Here is a 20,152-nt window from a genome sequence, read left to right as displayed (position 1 = left end):
GATAGTCGTACACAATTGGATTCTTTTCAAAGAAATCGTCACTGTGCCACATTGGTCAATATTCAGGGGTAATATCCAAGTAGTTTTCCACAGTACAAGTTTGTCTTATGATGACTGCAAAATGCGACAGTCTTCAAAATTACAAATTTTACTTTAATAATCTTTACGGCCCTGATACGGCTTTTGCGGCCCGAGGTCGTACGGCGGAAGGGCCCGAGCGTGCGAGGGCCCGTACGCCGTACGACCAAGGGCCGCAAAAGCCGTATCAGGGCCGTAAAGGTTTTATCATATACCTTATGGAATGATAAATATGTAGTTTACATAGTATTCAACATTGTTGAGGAGATAAAAATGCGTGCGATATCAAAATTCATCGCAATTTGTGTCAGTTTTTCATAAATATGATGGCCGCTTCCCGTCGCGGATTGACATACATAATGACGTCATTTGTTTACCTGCAGAATTCCAGAACGCGCAAAGCATCATCCGTACTGTACATGACCAACAGAGATCAAGGCTGAAATCGAGGTGTAACAAGGATATATACAAGCGTGATGTCAGTTAAATTCTTGTAATTTATACATTTATACTGAACAGGCACGCACTTAATCTACACAGGATTTCACTAGAATTTAGAAATAAAAGCCGATGTCACGCGCAACTACGATCTGAGCGAGCAGACGTTTTCCAAATCTCGCGCTGGCTTTGTGTACGAATGGAACGTTTGCGGATAGCAACGCGCGTAGTAACCAGAATCGAGATAGTTCAGAAATGCACGCGATTGCCCATATTTGGGCACCGGGCCGGGGCGTGATATGTAAAAAAAATGCACGGATCTGAGGGCGCTTTCTCCCATAGCTTTACACAGGCACGTGAATGTAGGTATATGATAAAGTCTGGTATCATCTGCAAATATTAAGGAATTGCTCTGTCGAGTAAGGGGATAATTGTTGACGTATAAAACATAAAAAAGAGGACCTAAGATGAATCCTTGTGGTACACCAGACGTATGTCACATCAAGAAGACGATGTACCATTATAAGTACCCTTCGCCTTCTGTTGGTTAAGTAACTACGAAACGACTTTAACAGATCCTTATGAAAATGATAATATTGTAGCTTATCTAGCAAGAGAGTGTGATTTACTTTTTCAAATGCCTTGCTAAAAATCAGTGTAATTTTGACTAGCTACATACACATAAATGAATATTGTTTCAGAAAAAGTTATGATATTTAGGTTTGGCAATACTCTGGTGTTATCCTTTGTGTATAAGTTTGTTTCATTTATCAAAAGGTAATGTCACATCCACTTACTGGTACCAACAAAAAGCCAAGTTTGACTCGGTTTTTCTGAGAGCTTGTTATCTGCTCAGAGAATATACCAAAGCTGGTAGTGAAGATACAGGACCCATCGCTGTGTTTTCTGGACTGGCCACACAACAGGAAGGTTTTATGCATAAACAAAAAATCCAAATGTGTCCTTTGGATCAAGTTGCTTACCTCCAAAGTTGAGTAGTCTTCAGATTCTGATTCGAAATACCGTCTGTTTTCAGATTCAAAAAATATGAACATAACCATGCATTTTAGCCGACTTTTTGAAACTTTCCCGAAGTGGCATCAAGGAAGATATTCTCACCAAAGAACTTGAATACAATGCACTAGATCTTTATTCATTTTCTCAATAAACTATTCTGACAAGATATGATTTGGGAAAACATGCAACAAAATCAGATGAAAAACAGGAAATAATCGTGATTCTTTTATTTTGATACACTAGAAACAAAATCAGAAAGAATGTGGTTGTTGAAAGAAAATGTTTACAGACACTCACATTTTATTTGGGAATTCAAAAAAAAAAAACACACACGAACGCAAAACTACGTAATGAAATACAATTTGTTTTGTATTATAAAGCTGAGTGTAGATAATCATTGAAATGTAAACAATTGTTTCTAATTTATTGAAGCTGCGATGTTCTTCCTACTTTCACATAAATCACTGTTCAACAGCATTTCCCATATGTGTATCTGAATGCACTACGTATTTATCCAAAGGAATTAAATGTACCCTTTTGTAGTATGTGGAAAATTGCAACAATTCCTTTCTTTTAGAATCTGAGAATTAAGATCAAAGACTTTAAAAACTATAAAATATTCCAGTATGCAAGTGATGGATTTTTTATTAACAGACCATTGGTAGTTAACTGACCATTGATGTTGGAATAAACATTTTGATGAATTCGGCTTGAAATCAACATCACAGTTGGCCACTGATGGCGCTCTTAAAGATATCGCTGACCTCAATGGTCTGCACTCTTAGATATACAACACTGCAACATTCATGATTTAGTGTGATGAAACAAATATTCGCAAATAATGACGTATGTGGATTTTATTGAGTATTATTTCTGGCAGAACAGGGATGAACAAATAAGAAATATTCAGTTGAAGAGATTGCTCTGGGATCATGGACACATTCATAAATTGATATTTCAACAATTCAAAAATTGTGTGTCTATATCTGTCTGAAGACTGCAGGATGCATAGAATTAGGTAACAGATATTATTACTTTATCCTTGAAGCATTAAATGAACAGACAAACTTCAAGTTTGCAATGAAAGAGAATTCGTATATAAAACTCAATGTAAAATTGATAGACCAATCACATCTGAAGTAAGTTATGGTTCTCCTGTTCAATTGTCTAGAATAGCATTATGTACAGTTAAAAGACATTCTCCATACATTCGCCTTGTAAGATATGGAAATTGTCAGAATTTCTAGTTATAAAATGTTTAAACATAATATCAGAGAATAACAATAAAAGACTTGACAGCACACCTAAAAAATTCTTACACAGATGGGCAGAACTAAATTTTCCTAAGCTCTGCACTGTCATTGATTGTTAATGCGTACTATTATACTGTGCTTTTAGGTTGTACTGTTTAAACATGTATTAACGAATTTGTAGATTCCCCCACAGTGATCTCGTCAACTGAAATGTTATTTTCTTTATCCCTGTTGTGTCGTAAATAATCCCCTATAAAATTCACATACACAAACTTTCTTATATCTTGATGTATATTTCATTACATAAATCATGAATATTGTGTATTACATTGTGTTTTATTAAGAGCATTGACCATTGTAAGTACGTCGGCAATATCTCTAATAGCGCCATCAGTGGCCAAGCTCTATGTTCATTTGTTGCTGAATTCATTAATTCTTTGATACAACACAATGGTTTGTTAATTAAAGACCCTTCACTTGTATATTAGAATAAGTCATAGTTATTCTTTAATCTTTAAATTCTCTATTCTAACGTCTATTATTTGATGTCTATTATTAGCAAATTTACAATTTTTCCTATTTATACCTATGTCTGAATTATTCATTTTAATAAATAATTAGATAAATCTTATGAATGTGTATTCAAGTTCTCTGGTGAGACTGTATTTCTTGATGTCACTCTCAGAAAGTTTAAAAACTCAGCCAAAATGCATAGTTATGCCATGGACGTATGGTAAGGCTAATCCTGTTAAATCCGAAACCTGAAGAGATTTCGAACCTGAATCTGAAGCCGATGAGAACTTTAGAGGTCAAGCAACTTGACCCAAAGGCCGCTCAGTGACTTTCTTCACGTACGTATTTTTATACACAACCTTCCTACATCATAGCCAGTCAAGAAAACATAGCAATTGATATGATTTCTTCAAAACCAGCCGTTGTATATCCTCCAAGAAGTTTAACAAGCACGCTGAAAAATCGAGTGTTTACGGAAGTAAGTCCATTCAATGCCAGCGTTCGGCGGCACTGTCTGTAATTTACAGCTCTGTTGTCATCTGTCTACTGATATAACTTGACCTCGGCCGTTCGTACAGTGAGCTAAATTTGCTATGTGATACAAATTTATGCCCCGCTTGGTAATCAGAACCACAGTTGCGAGTGGAGTGATACGTACCGACCGCCGTGTACTATGCATATAATAATTATTATATGCATAGTACGCGGCGGCCGGTACGTATCACTCCACTCGCAACTGTGATCAGAACCTGTTAAAAGTGAAACAATGGGGTTATAAGTCGGCTGCCATGCTGCTGTTCGATTTTTGCCTGGGTATGCGGGTTGGTCGGCAAACCTGGTCTGACCATGGAGCTACATTTGCTACATTTGGTAGCATTTGGTAGCTCCATGGTCTGACAAACCTACCCAAACAAAACCTAGAACTTCACTACAACAGTGTAGCCCTGCGTACCGTGCTGTGTGTTCTGAGCGTTACACGGCCCCACCACATGTGGTTGGGACCGTAAACGGCACCGGAACACACAGCACGGTACGCAGGGCTATACAACAGTGCAGCTATTATAAAGTGCACACTTCGATCACTGCCCTTGTGCTATTAAGTGTTCCTTTAAGGACATTTGCAAACCTTTTGGTTGTATTAAATATTGAAGTTTGTTTTACATGACACGAGGATGGTTTCCAGGCTCCACGACGAAAAGGTCGAGTCCGGGGGTCGAGTACGCTATCGCATATCTGTATAATGTATTTGTTTCACCATCAAGATGCGCATTCCAATGCAAATTACTCCGAGCAGATTTTTCAACTCCAGCACTGTGAAGGGACAATTCCGTCTAAAAGCTCCACAACCACTGACACATAGCTGGGTGCCACAGAGCTATCCCGCGCACTGTACCATTATATTTTAGCGGCGGAGTGGTCTGAGGGACTGCCATCCATACCCCTAACTGCGCTGACTAAAAAAAAGCCATGTTGAAACAGAATCATTTGATCATGATTTCTGATTTCGAATAATGCCGAATTTTAGGGTTAAATTAATTGTTGGGTGATTTTGAGAAAATTTTAAAATATATATACGGAAAAAATCCACCTCCAGATAGAACGTAAGATTCATTACCCATGTACGTAGTTCGACTTAGGCTTCATTGAACTTGTCTCAGTACAAACACTTTCGACCATTATTTAAAAATATTTCCGTAGGATTAATCATTAAGCCATGCGTGACATTGTACGTAGGGTACTAGTAAGTTTGAGGCCCTGTACATTTCAGCATCAATGTCTACCGACTGTCCAATCTCTGTTTTTTAACTGTCACAGTCAATATGTGAAATTCTTGAAACTTCCTAGACGTCATCCCAATGACAATGCACATAATATATAAAGCTTTCTAAAATCAAAGAGTAGAGATTATATTGATACAGCTTCAAAGTTGCATTGGACAATGATGTGTACATTTATACCACAACTACGGTATTCTCTTTGAATCAACCATCCAATCTTTTCTACCGTCGTTTTCTTCTTTAGTGTAAAGATTTACTGGATAAGTTTGCTTGCAAAGTCTTTGTCATTGTCTCTGAAGATGGGCTGTCATCTCAGTATTGGAAGTCAAGACTTTGTCAGAGAATTTCTCACAACCGGACTGAAAGTAAAACCATGTGATGTGAATGTCGGACTGTGTCACACAGCTACTTTTAAAAGTAGTGGTACACATACGATAGTTGAACCGTCGACGGATACTTATAACAGGGACAATAGAAATCGTGACATTTTTATAAAGAATGAAGGTGTACTTTGAAGTTAATTCCTTCACCAACATCACAAGGGAAACTATTGATTCGCAAAATGATGTCAATATGGTTGACAATAACAGCCAATCAACAGAGAGTGTCATGGTGGAAGAAGGTATCAATATCAATCGACAACAATCAAACATGGATACACAAGAAGCTAAATGGAATGATGGCATAGAAGATATAAATGGACTAAACAATGACAGAAAAACTTGTGATCCAGATACTAACCAAACCTATACAGAAATTGGATCATGTGAAGAAACTCTGCAAAACCAGATGGAGTTGGAAGGGGCAGAGTTTTGGGGAAAGTTGAAAAGTCAGGAGAGCTGTCAACAAAATAGTCCTATAGGTTAGTTTATTTATCATTTCCATCCATCATGGAATTTCGTGCACATCGCAATTGCACAGCTGAAAACCACAGCTTGGAGCCAAGCAAAGTGTTTTATTGAGTTAATTGGCATCTTTTCAGGTTTTGTGTGAAATGATGGAAATTACAATACTTTTTTCAATCCAACCACTTATAACAGCAGTGTTCATCTTTATTTGGCAATCGTTATATCAACTCACAATGAGATATGCAGAGGTTCGCACCTCACTATAACTATCTTAAGCTCGTCATCTTATATGGAACAATGTGCAGCAGTTTGGAAGGACATAGCTATCGTAATTATTTACTTCTACTTAAAAAGTCTTAGTGTAAAGCTATTGTTATAAGGCCATTGGTTATTTGGTAGATATTTATTAATGTCAATATAATTCTGGATATAGCTGATTGGCAGATTGTAATTATTCACTGCTACTTAAAAAGTCTTAGTGTAAAGCTATTGTTATAAGGCCATTGGTTATTTAGTAGATATATTTATTTATGTCAATATAATTCTGGATATAGCTGATTGACAGATTGTAATTATTCACTGCTACTTAAAAAGTCTTAGTGTAAAGCTATTGTTATAAGGCCATTGGTTATTTAGTAGATATTTATTAATGTCAATATAATTCTGGATATAGCTGATTGGCAGATTGTAATTATTTACTGCTACTTAAAAAGTCTTAGTGTAAAGCTATTGTTATAAGGCCATTGGTTATTTTGTAGATATTTATTAATGTCAATATAATTCTGGATATAGCTGATTGGCAGATTGTAATTATTCACTGCTACTTAAAAAGTCTTAGTGTAAAGCTATTGTTATAAGGCCATTGGTTATTTAGTAGATATTTATTAATGTCAATATAATTCTGGATATAGCTGATTGGCAGATTGTAATTATTCACTGCTACTTAAAAAGTCTTAGTGTAAAGCTATTGTTATAAGGCCATTGGTTATTTAGTAGATATTTCTGCCAATCAATAAGCTGAAAGCCTTTGAGATGTTGCACATTGATAAGGCAAGGCATAAACAAATTGTTAATACTTTGAATCCTTTTGTTTTTTCTTCATTTGTTCTGTCTGTAAACAAGGCTAAAATGATCTTCTACCAACATCTGTTATGTCCATATATGCTATAATATGTCATACATTGGGATGAACTACTTTAATAATACTGGAATTGACAAATACAAAACTGTCATTTTGCTATGAGTAGACGGCATATTTTCAGACCAGTTGTGCATTAACCATTCATTCTCCGTGATTTTCTCTCAGCTGCTCTTCAGAATGGTGGCGAGAGGGAAATCTGCTCTCCTGATGCATCAACGTCAAACTTAGGATCTAGTTACCACGGAAACAGAGACACAGGAAATGATGAAACGAGTGATGACGACAACTCCATAAGTGATGATACTAATAAAATGAATTCTTTGGCCACAAGTTGCAATGGGTCCTCAAAGAATGGAATTGAAAAACCTAAGCGTGTGAGAAAGAAATATGAGCGCGCCAAAAAGCCGCCCATGACAGACAAAGAGTTAGAAACCCACAAAGAGAGAATACGAAAAGCTATGATTGGTGATAAATTTTATTATTGTGAGAAATGTGGTAAGGGTTATAAAGCAGAGGAAGGATTGAGTTTACATATGTCAGTGGGCATTTGTGCCAGGCAGAAATGTAAGTATTGTGGAATAGACTTTCTACTGAAGGATTGGCAAAATCACATGGTTGATTCTCATGCAGAGCAGATACCAGTGTTTCCTTGCAGGTATTGTGATCGAATATTCTTAAGTTGCTCATCAAGATCTAGTCACAAATTCCTTAAACACTCAAATGGTGCATTTGAATGTGACGTGTGCAAGCATGTCTTTTCCAATCGCATTGCGTTAAATAATCATAAAAACACCCACATTGAAAGAAAGTTCAAATGTAGCTATTGTGACCTGAGGTTTACAAGACAAGGGATCAAAAGAACTCATGAAAAGCATTCACACAGTAAAGTTTCAGCTGTCTGTACAGAGTGTGGTGAAACGTTTGATACTCGTACACATATGTTAAACCATTTGAAGATTGTTCACTTAGAACACAATTTTAGATGTTCCTATTGCGACAAGACATTTTATAGTAAGACAGATTTGAAAACCCATTTAGAAATCCATGGTGAACTTTCCAGGAAATACACTTGTAAAATATGCAAGAAAGTTTTCCATGTCAGATCTGAATATCGCAACCATTGTATCAGGGACTGCATTAAGCCTGAATATCTGTGTGATATTTGTGGACGCCGGTTTAAGAGGAGTACTAATTTACGATTGCATGCCTTAACTCATAGTGAACCAACACTCAAATGCGATCTTTGCCCACGTGTTTTTAGGCTAAAAAGTACACTAAATTCACATGTTAAGTCTGTACACAGTGATGAAAAACCCTGGCAATGTGATGTATGTGGATATCGATGTAAACTGAGGGAAAATCTATTTAAACACACCAGAATACACAACAGGTAGACCCAGAAATGTTTGTTGCCTGCTCACACTCAATCAAACGTAAAATGTTCACAGTTGTCATTGAAAACAATTTATTTGTAATTCTGAATTGCCCCATCTTTATTTTAACTCTAAAGGGAAAAATAAATTTTTCCATTTTCGAGAAAGAAAAGCTGTGAAATTTTTTCTTATTCCGAGATCTTTATAATGATCTGCAACGAGTGGTAGACTGGGAAAGAATTGTAAAGAAATGAGAGTTTGAATTAAATGTCTATCCCCGAGGCGCATTCTATGTTAATTGTCAGGTGACATTTCACTGTTGACAATTTCTAATAATCTCATCATTATTGATGCCTTCAAGCATGTAATGCTGCAATTGTCCAACTGTGCATTTGGTTGTAATTGGTAATTGGATATTAAATTTGAAAAGTATTGACTTACCGGTAACACTGAATGTTGGCATTTCAATACTGTGAATACTAAAATATTTCTCACTGAAACTAAAGTGCGTACATTGTAGAACCATATACGTTCTTGTTTCAGTGTCCTTTATATATTTTGTAGCCATAATTTTTGTTGTGGTCTATCTTACAGGCTTCTTGCGCCTTACATACTATTCCAACCCATTATAATCAAATTTTGCAAAAGTATTTATGTACATTGATCAACAATTCTCATTAAATGACAAGGAACACTATTTTGACAAAACAGGCTTGTTTTGACTGATTACATAGACTTCTAAATGTATATTGTTTCAGAAAAAGATTATATTTTAATTTCACAATGCCTTGGTCTTATCTCATTGACATTATATACATCATTTAGTGTGTCCCCAGTCAAAGGTAAAGCTGCACCCACTCGTCTTCTAAATGCCAATTTGCATGGCGTTCAGTTTTCCTTGTGTAACCTGTAATTACTTGGTGACTCTATTCTTTAGTTATTTAGTGTTTTTTTCGTAATGTAAGATTTCAAGGTATATAATATGAGATAAATGTTAAAAATAAAATATTCAATAGTTATAGAAATACGATGGTATCAACCGGGACTCGAACCCACAACGCACGGCACCCAATCACCTAGCGCAGAGGGCAACAGACAAACCGCTCGACTAAATCCCCAATCCTAAAAAAGATTGGTTCAATAACCGAGCTGAGGATGTTACAATTTTGACTGCGCCCTCTCCACTCGCCGTAGAGTTCGTGAAGCACTCACGCTAGCACACACGCTATCATACATCTCACACAAACTATATCGAAGCGAAGCAATGAATACAACGCTTTACACCGGGCGGAAGATAGCCTCGGGGACAATTCTGTCCACCAGCAGAGCTATCGACCCGGGAAAGTTATGTCGTCATTTCCTTTGTATTTAATTATTAGTCCCCACGGACACCATCCGGGGGGACTTATAGGTTTGGTCATGTCCGTGCGTGCGTCCGTGCATGCGTCCGTCCGTTCATGCAGATATCTCAAAGACGCCCAAAGCGATTTCGTTCAAACTTGGTACAAGGATAGTACTCTACCTCATACAGATGCACGTCGATTTGTTTCACTATGCGATCAAATTTGGCCGTGTTGGAGGACTTTTTAGTTTTCACCTCCATAGACTCCCATGGATAAGGCAGTCCATAGACTCCCATGTATAAGGCAGTCCATAGACTCCCATGTATAAGGCCAAGAAAAATAAAAATTTAGTTTCTCATCGTATTCATATAGCAAAAAGGATGCAGTGACACAGTTTTTAGTCCCCACAGATATAGTCCAGGGGGCTTATAGATTGGGTCATGTCCGTCCATGAGTCCATCCGTGAGTCCATCCGTTCACGCAGATATCTCAGACACTTTGTCACATGACCTTGATGACCTTTGACATCAAAGATACATATTTGTCCATAACTCAGTAACCACAAGTGCTAAACCTTTCATATATGGTATGATGAGACACCCTATGACGCTACATATTGCACCTCATTAATTATGCGCATATCTAATTTTGAGCGAGCCAATAGAGCTAGAGGTCTGATTTTTGGTATATATGGATAAGGCCGTGTAAATAAAATTCTTTGTTTGCCGTCCTTGGATTTTTGAAAAACCTACCAGCCAGCCAGCAAAAAAAACAAACACAGAAAAAAAAAACACAACACAGATCAATCGCATAAACTCTAACTTTCCCATCAGTTTATGGGTCACAAGTATGAAAAAATCATCTGTTACATTTACAATGCAGTGTTTCTTATGCTCTTCATTAGCACGCTGAAAACAATGCGTTGAAACAAAAGTTATACTTGTGTAAATACAACAAGCATACTTAGAGTTAGGTGACTCTGAGTCTGAACAAAAATTCCATAATAAACAATGGCAATAAACACTATACTAGTACATAATGTACAACATGTACAGTGTGATAGTAATCAACTGGTTGTGTTACGAAGATCTACAGATTGTCTCTGACGGAGATTTATGCACTAGGTGGTCATTGGTGCCAGTAAAACTATTAATTAAAATAACAAGATCTCAAATATGAATAAAATGGCAATTAAACAGTGTCAAATAAATACTAGTCCTGAGCACTGTTTCTGTTGAGTTAAATGCTCTATTAGCTGTAACTTTAAAAGCAATTTATTCTGAATTTTGTGTATCAGCTAGTCTTTTATCCGAATTCTTATAGCGCTGATCTCGGTGGCAGGTTTGTTACTATACATAGCTGCGCGCGCGACTTCGAACACCGCTGCCTGAAAATCGGAAAAATTCTGTTACTGCATGCGCGGTCGTTGTTGCAACTTGTAGTCTGAGCCATAAATTCATATGAATTAGTGTGATTTTTTGTATGCATTATGACACTAGCAGTTTTAATTTCATCGTTCTTGCCGAAAATGCGGACAAATTTTTGCATATTTATGAAAGAAAAATGACGTTAAGTGATCAGCGCTATTGCATACTAAAATGCTGAATATTCTGCTTGTCCAGACAGCAATGCCGAATGGCCATTGCTATTTTTGAAAACTGAATTCTAATCCGGACTTATAAAATGACCACATCGTTTTTAGCACAAAAATGTTCAAAGTAAGAGCAACTTATACTGCGTACGAACTATTTGGAGCATTCAACAACGAACATTTCACCGGCGGTAACTGCTTGCCCCGGTGCAGATCCAATATCGTGATCAATCGCGGATCGCGCAGAAGCTGATGGAAATTCAGTTCCATTCCTTATTCGAAGCTAAACCAGTCAAGAATTGTTTTCGATCCGTCTTGTATGGAGACCAAGCCAATATCGCACACTTCCGCCGATTTGGAAACTTTGAGGGAGAAATAAACTTGTGAAACGGTCGATCGATCTTCACTTACGGTATGCTGCAGTCCGCTACAACAGGTGGTGCACACGGTATACTGCAGTCCGCTACAACAGGAGGTGCACATGTACACTTTACGTACAGCGGTTGATGTACCCCTTTACGATAGGTAATCTGATTTGTATCGAAACGATCGTACGACATTTGCGTTTTTGCGACATTTAAGTAAATTGCTGCGACATTGCCAACAAGGGAAGAACACAACGCGTCGTATTTTCGAGCATACGATCTGTGTTTGTTTTTTATATTTCGTCCAAAAACCTACCCGCACGCGGACGGCAAACAAAGAATTTATTTTACGGCGCCTAACTTAGCAATACAATTTTTTTGACAAAATGTCACGTGACCTCAATGACCTTTGACCTCCAATATACATATTTGTCCATAACTCAGTAACCACAAGTGCTACAGCCTTCATATTTGGTATGATGGGACACCTTATGTCGCCACATATTGTACCTCATTAATTATGCGCATATCTTATTTTGAACGAGCCAATAGTGCCAGAGATCTGATTTTGGTATATAGGGATAACTTATCAAGACAATTTTTTTGACAAAATGTCACGTGACCTCGGTGACCTTGACCTCAAATATACCTTTCATATTTTGTATGATGGGACATCTTATGACGCCACATATTGTACCTCATTAATTATGTGCATATCTAATTTTGAGCGAGCCAATAGAGCTAGATGTATGATTTTTGGTATATAGGGATAGACTATAGGATAGAAATTTTTTGACATGTCATGTGACCTTGATGACCTTTTACCTAAAATACACGATTATGTCAATAAATAAGTAACCACAAGTGCTATATCCTTTATATTTAGTAGGATGGGAGACCTTATGACAACACATGCTTAACCTCATTAATTATGCACATATATAATTGTGGGCAAGCCAATAGAGCTAGAGGTCTGAATTTTGGCATATATGGATTAATTAGCAATACAATTTTTTTTTCAAAATGTCATGTGTCCTTGATGACCTTTGACCTTGATTATGCATATATATGCATAACTCAGTAACCACAAGTTCTTTACGCTTCAATTTTGATAGGATAATAGGCCTTAAGCTGTCACATCTTGTACCTCATTAATTATGCACATATGTTTTTCTTGGCTGGCCAATACAGCTAGAGGTCTGATCTTTTTTCCCGATTTAGAACCATAATTTAGACATGCCTCATGTGTTTCAAATTGGGAACAATGACATAGACCTATGTGCCCATAGATCTCAACATATACACTCCAGTGATACTTCTTAAAGGTGGAGCCTCCCTTTAAAAGGACGCCAAGTTATGGCGGCGTTCATTGTGTAAGTGGACACCAAACAGCCAACACGCAGGCACACGCTCCAAAAAATGCAACTTTTTAGTTTTCCCCGGCCGCAAAAACACAGACAGACTGCCAAGCGGTCAGCGCGAAGTTGCTGCCGATCGAACTCTGTGGTTATATTCAAAGTCTAACGCGACTGGAGGACATTATTTAAGGAAATTCAAGCGTTTGTGGTGGGGAATCAATGACCGTTGGCGATTTGAACCGACCGTCAATCAAAAGCTTGCATAAACTCTGTTTGCAGGATCAGCAAAATGTGACAAAAGGTTGAGATCAGTTTGTGTAATCAATGTTATAGAAATCAATATTGTACTGGCCAAGCGTTTGACTGGGAGGAGAACTCAACTAATGCGAGAACCTGGAATTGAAAAGTGCGGCTTTAATGACCACATTTCCCTGCCCCATCAAGACTAATACTCCTATTACAAGTGGGGACTATGTCATTGTCAATGACTTGTGTCATGTACATAAAACTTCAAACTAGTCCTACTAAACTTTATCTGTTTCTGAAGTAAAATCTCTTGACATGTTCCAGTCTCTCTTGGGAAACATCAGGGTTTCTCTATTTGTATTTAGTATGTACCATAAGTACACTTGATTTCTGCTATCCATATGTTCAGTTTGTTTGTTTGTGTGTTTATTCAAGTTTATGTAAGATGAGGCACTGTTGACCTCTACTTTGTAACGATGTACACTACACTTCAGAGGAAACACAACATACACCGTAACCGAGGAGGGGTCGCAGATTATGAGTTCCTACACACAATATGTATCTGCATTAAATTTTTAAATAGTTTAGTCAATGATATAACGATTTTAGATCTCCTTGCCTTAGATACACTTCTTAAATAATGGATACTGTTCTATACAGACAATCCATACAATAACACCGACAACATACAATGTCAACTTTGTTTTCCTTTCATGAAAGGCAACAAATTTGAATTTTTTATTATTTTCTATAACATGTTAGTATACAATGCACAAACACGTGTCAAACCACAGGCCACCCAATAAGTATTACTGAGTTTTCTCTATCATTTTCTCTTCTTTCTTCATGCTCTGAATGATCGGAATAAATAAAATGAATGGTGTATATAACCTAACCTAGCCTCTGTGACTCTTTATTTATTTTACACTCCATTACAAGGACGTATATCTCTCATACACACATGCTGTAATTAATTAGTCAACACAACTAATTATGCTTATCCGTGGACTTATCAGGGATTTTACGGGTTGGTCAACATCGCGAAAGATAGGAATGGTTACTAAAAGGTAAGGTAAGAAGCTCTCCTGAAATGTGTCCTTAAATTACCAAATTGCGGCCAGTCATGACCATTTATCGAAAATCTACTGCAGCCAATGTATTTCGATGGCCGAGGAGAGCCAGCGTCTTTAATTTCAAACGTTTAAATGGTCGCGAACAGTGCAAACCCTGCCAGTGCCTTGCCTCAGTGCCTCATGGCATGAGGACGTCCGTAAAGCAGGAAGTCGGAAGTTGAAACCTTTGACCTTTACGTTGTTTATATGTGGGCAAACTTGTAAACATATTTCCCAGGGACAAGTCTGATTTTGACTAGGGTCAAAGTTCGTGTGGTTAAGCGTGGTTCTCTCAATCGGGTGGTGTTGCTAAGGTTTTGTCTGCCCACCGTCCGTGGGTGGAGGGACGGTGGCCTGCCTTTCAGTTTAGCTGTGCGTTCTCGATAATTTTGCTGTATTTTTTCTCACAAACATTGGAAATTCGTTTAAGTTTTAAGAAACATTAATTTTTATATGAGGAATATTCTAGCTAGTATCCTCGAATTAAATCAGCCGATTTTCTTTGATACAGTTTTTTAGCTCATATTTGGTTTTATATATAAATACCAAAAAGAGCTTATATGATGAGTCTAAGTGTCTGTATATTTGTGGGTATGCGCGGATGTATGTCCGTCACACACAAAGGCTCCCATACCGCCAAAGCTACTGTCTTAGTATTTGGTGTACAGCTAGATGTAGGGGTTGAGATGTGAATTTGTTCAAATGAACACATCAGTGTCAAAAATGTGCAAATGAGGTAAGAAAAAGCGAAATTCTGAAACAGGCTTGAAACAATCTTACTCCATTGACTTGAGTCATTTCCTGTCATTGTTTATGAACTGTTACATATTAACAGACCTGCTCAAACCATAGACAGTAGAGGGGAGGAAGACCGTCTATGGTCAAAGTAAGGGGGGCTAGCTGCCTTTCTGCTATGCATGTTGCTAAAGTTTACCTTCAGTACATAAAGTTTCAGACCTTAAAGGTATGAAAATCGATCCCAGGGCCTAGGAGTGGCACATGTAAAACAGTGTGTATCTTTGTGTGTATCTTCCGTCAGAGGCGGAATAAATCTATTTATCCAGGAAATCGTAATCCCGACTGCTATGTTTGTACGCACATAGAGCCAGTCGACGTTAGGGACACAAAAAACAACACGAGGAACAAACAGGCAGTGGTTTTGAACAAAATCAATGTACCCGGTACTTCACCGATGTCTGTAACTCAGTACATGAAAATATTCGTAGCTTGACGCACTTTGAACATAGCTCGTAACAAGTGACAGCGGAAAGCCCACAGAACTACGTGTACAACTATAACAGCCACTCATGTAGTTGGCGCTCAGTGAAGATTTTTCGATCAACAACTTTGACGGATGATGGACTGACCTTTTCTACCGCAATTGTTATCTCCCTCGATTCAGCACAAAATTTTCGTATGGATTATTGATGCGGTGTTTACAGTTGTTACGTAGTGGTAAATCCTAGTCGTATTTACGACTGCTGCGTGAACAGTCACTGAATAAATTTTGCACGCATTACGAGCACTGGATATTACTACCGTTTTTCCGTATACGCACATGACAGTTGTGACAAAAACAACACAAAAAATCTGGCGTACATTGTTACTGCATTACTTTGACCAAAAAATCACCCAAATGCCGAACGGTGATCATACAGAACTCTGCTGCAGGTTTCTGGACTAAACGACCCCAAACCGACCGGGTCCCAGTCAACTGTGCCGGGCTCGACGTCTACTCTATCAGCGTCAACTCAAACTTTCACTCCAGAAAACTTTACCCACAAACTGGGAATATACTAAATTTACCTTGAAAAAATTTCAAACTCTGTATCGTATTGAAAAAATCTTACCGGGGCCACGGAGCAAATTAAAAAACCAACAAACCCCAACAGAAACAATGGAATGATCATTAGTGTACAAGGTCGCTGTATTATATGTCAGGGTGAAAAAATCTAGCTTTGAAATTTCTGGACTGTACAAACGGCGGGGCAGAATTAGACAAGATTACGACCAATGTGTTACCGCCGATGGTACATAACGCACTGTTGATAGCAGGTAGTTCGGTGTCCACTGAGAACACGATTCCGAATATATCACGGCTGTTGATTTGAGCTGCCTCCGATCGAAAATGTTCAACACAAAGACATGATATCAATAATTTTGCGAGATTATAAGTACCCGCTGTCTTCTCGCCAAATAGCTGCGATCAAGATCATTATGATAGAAGCAATTGACCGCCGAACACCTGCTTGCTGATCTTATACACAACGTGTAAAAATGATTATTCCTGCTGAGAAATACGACAGCAAATATTGCAATGTGAATTTCTTACTATCTTCCTCGCAATGGTTTTGCATCTGTGTTTATTTTATCACGGTCACTGGACCATTTCTGACGATTTTTACTGACAAAGAATCAGTTCACACTCATTGTGGGAACACATTGCAAAGACGTTCACAAAATTTTCGTCACATTCATCACATTACCGTAATCCCCGTTTCAAAGACGTAGGAAATGTATAATGATTTGTTTATCTTGAAAAATCCCGAACTGAAGCCTCTAAATACAAAATGATTTTTCTTCTGAACAACTTCCCGACAACTTTACAATCACACTCTGGTCATCACATGGCGGTTGTAACCGTACATGTGCTGCTGCCAATGGAGAATCAAAAGACTTCAAATCAACAGTCAAAACGTACGGAAAAAATATCAATATCCAAGCAATGTAAAACAATAATTTTGATAAGGTCAATTTATTGTATATTATAAAAAATCTCCAGACCACTCGGAACAGCGTAAGAATACGATCTCACTCATTCGAATACTACACTCACACGGTAGGGTAAAAATATGGGAACTCAGATCGTTATATACTGCTTCCGTCAAACGAGTCCGCTTATCTAAAGACGGCAAAAATGGTAAAAAAGACGGTAAAATGACCATAATTATTATTGCTTGTCTCTGTAAATTTTGCCGACTATTCGTTAGTAGTTGTCGAATTTCTTGAGTTTGTCCGAAAACTATTTCAGTGAATGACGTAAGTTTCAAGACACCCGAGTGCGAACGCAATATCGATATGGAGATAGCAAAATCAGTCACAGACAATCGAGGGAGAACATAAGAGTCTATATAATCTGCGATTCAATTCATCCTAGGTTACCATGAAAGTAAAAAAGGTAATGTTGTGCCCTGGTTGGGAAAGAAAAGTTGATTAAGTTTTCAAAAAAAAAACGTCAGCTAATACTCGAACAATTTAGTAAAAAACTAGCTCAGAAAAACGTATAGAGAAGAACGACATCACCGATCACGGCGATCTTCAGACCTTTCATCGTGTTTCAGTCTGAACGGTCAACATTTGATGCTATAATCTATGTCAAGTGTCTCTTTTTGGTCAAATCCGACAGAGATGAATCAATCACGATTTAGTTTCATCGCCCCGACCCGACAGGAAATAATGAAGCTCATGGGCACCTGTATACATGTAATCGTGGCATGAACGTATCCAATGCCCGTCCACTGCATGAGCCATTGACCGTGCATCGCGAGCAAACAACGGTTTTGGATGTCACGAGAGCATTTTTTTTCGCAGTCTGTGAGCGGTTGAGTGGTTTGGGTAGGCTGCATACATGTAGATTGAGTTGATTTCGGCGGAAAACAGTTAGAAAGTAGTTTTTCGTGCTCCGTCCAAATTGGATCCGCATGTTGCCGGTTTTGTCCATGGTAATCAGCAGAGCTGTGGTGGGAGGCCGTATAACGCCGGGAATACACGTCATCGTACGTAGGGCTATGCCACAACATACTTCCAAAGGCGATCTATCGTAAAATATCGTACTGCAGGTCAACAAAAACATCACCCATTCATAGGCCTACAGGTACACATATCAACGACCAAAAAGGGAGAGGCAATCTGCTTGAAACCATGAAGTAGTCCGTTTGTGTCTGAATTCATTGAGGCGCGTGTTCAGTAACCGTTGGTCAAGTTTTTTCGTTCAGTAGATGTTAAGAATCGTTTATTCATTGTTGACATCGTAATCGATCCGATGTACACAACAAATGTTTGATCGTTTGCACCTTTGCGCGTCCCCTCGTGATTGGCAGCTGTTTGAATGCTTTCATCTATTGTTCGTTGGACGCTTCGAACACATCATCGAAGCAGTTTTGGCATAAAAAATCAACTTAAAATGGAAAAAATGAGAGAATTTCGCCAACAGGGTGATGCCACAAGTATTCACAAAACGTAATATGTTCGAACAGTGCTTAATTAATTTACACCATGGTTGTTGAAAGATCCAGATTTTCGGGAGCATTCGTTGACGTTATTAGCATGTGCCAATCATGTTGGACTATGAATCCCCAGGGAGATAGGGGGTATTTATAGGCTCCCCCTGCCTTTAATTACTTTTGTCATTCTTGTTTTTCTGGTTTAAATATTTCTTGTTGTTTTTCTGGTTGTACTGTGCAGAAATCATTGCCATAACATCAACGTAGAATTTTCCTGCACTGAACAGATAAACAACATTTATTGTTGATCTTTGGTACCCATACTGTTATGTACCAATTCTGATCAAATTTGAGCGACACCGTATAATTGCGGTATTTTTATATGGTTTGGAGAACTCTTTGGAGCGGCGTCAGATAACACGTCTACGTTTCGACGTTCTCTTCCGTAGCCTAAGGCTACGGAAGAGAACGTCGAAACGTAGAACTACACTTATAAAAACTACCCAGAAAACATCACGCCTGTGTCAGATAACTAGTGGAATGAGACAACAACATTTCGTTCATGTAAGGAAATCATATAGCAAGTACTTCTTGCGCTGGTGCAAACAATACGAAATATTATGATATCAAAGATGTTTTCCATGATAGTTTACAAGGTTTTTTGTCTAAATTCGCGGGAATCATCAAGAATATCTAAAAAATACTACACGTAATTATGACTACATTTTGTATGTGTAGAGATGTTGTTTACCGTTCCGAACGTATGTTCTACACGTACGCGACGTATGGTTATCACTGATCAGCTGATGATGGAACGTAATTACGTGTAACTAAACTTCTCCATAACGATATGTTACCGGCAGACATGGAGATAATAGCGAGTGAATAGAAATGACGGTGACTGGTTTAAAAAAATGACAGTGCTGGTAAAAATTATCACAGGCTTCTTAGCGTAGTGGCCGACATCATCGGTGAAGTCAGTTTGTGTTCCGATGGTTGCGAGGTCACCGCTCAGGTGACTTTAGTGACGGGCTGCACTGCACTGAGCCTCGTCAATCGCTTGTACGCCAGAAAAAGAACGGTCTGCGAGTAGTCATGTCGGAAAAAGCTGGAAAAACTGCGATAGTTTTGTGATTTTTGAGCGGATTTCTGGTAGTGGTAGGCCCCTATTAACCATGTTGTCGAAGAGTGTTGGCAATTTGGTTGGAAAATTTTCGAAATATCGACAAACAAATTTGCGACAAGCGTGCTGTCGGGCAGAACATGGACTTCCCATGGCTGTGGTGGTGACGTTAAAGTCAAAACCAGCCGTAAAAGGCAGAAATCCTGTCCGAAAACACCACAGCTATGGACCCAAAGCTAGCCTAACAGTACAAACGAAGTTTTATAGCCCGTGCGCCGCTTCTTTCGGGAATTTTGCTAACAGCATAAGGCACGATTGAAAATCGATGAATTCCTTAGACTAGTAGCGACCA

At 38.2% G+C, this 20,152-nt stretch overlaps 1 protein-coding gene across 1 annotated transcript; it reads left to right on the top strand.

Annotated features, from left to right (window-relative positions):
• The first annotated feature begins 3,574 nt into the window (after positions 1-3,574).
• Positions 3,575-9,464, top strand: LOC139123901 (gastrula zinc finger protein XlCGF57.1-like). The gene is made up of 3 exons (XM_070690054.1): positions 3,575-3,777; positions 5,322-5,939; positions 7,232-9,464. The coding sequence occupies exons 2-3, from the start codon at positions 5,576-5,578 to the stop codon at positions 8,458-8,460; spliced, it is 1,593 nt and encodes a 530-aa protein (XP_070546155.1). The 5' UTR covers positions 3,575-3,777; positions 5,322-5,575; the 3' UTR covers positions 8,461-9,464.
• The last annotated feature ends 10,688 nt before the right edge of the window (positions 9,465-20,152 follow it).

Source organism: Ptychodera flava (assembly GCF_041260155.1).
Source record: "Ptychodera flava strain L36383 chromosome 23 unlocalized genomic scaffold, AS_Pfla_20210202 Scaffold_23__1_contigs__length_28996876_pilon, whole genome shotgun sequence".
NCBI classification, from domain to species: Eukaryota; Metazoa; Hemichordata; class Enteropneusta; family Ptychoderidae; genus Ptychodera; species Ptychodera flava.
The sequence above is the reverse complement of the archived record's forward strand: the minus strand, read 5'-3'. Positions and strand labels throughout refer to the sequence as shown.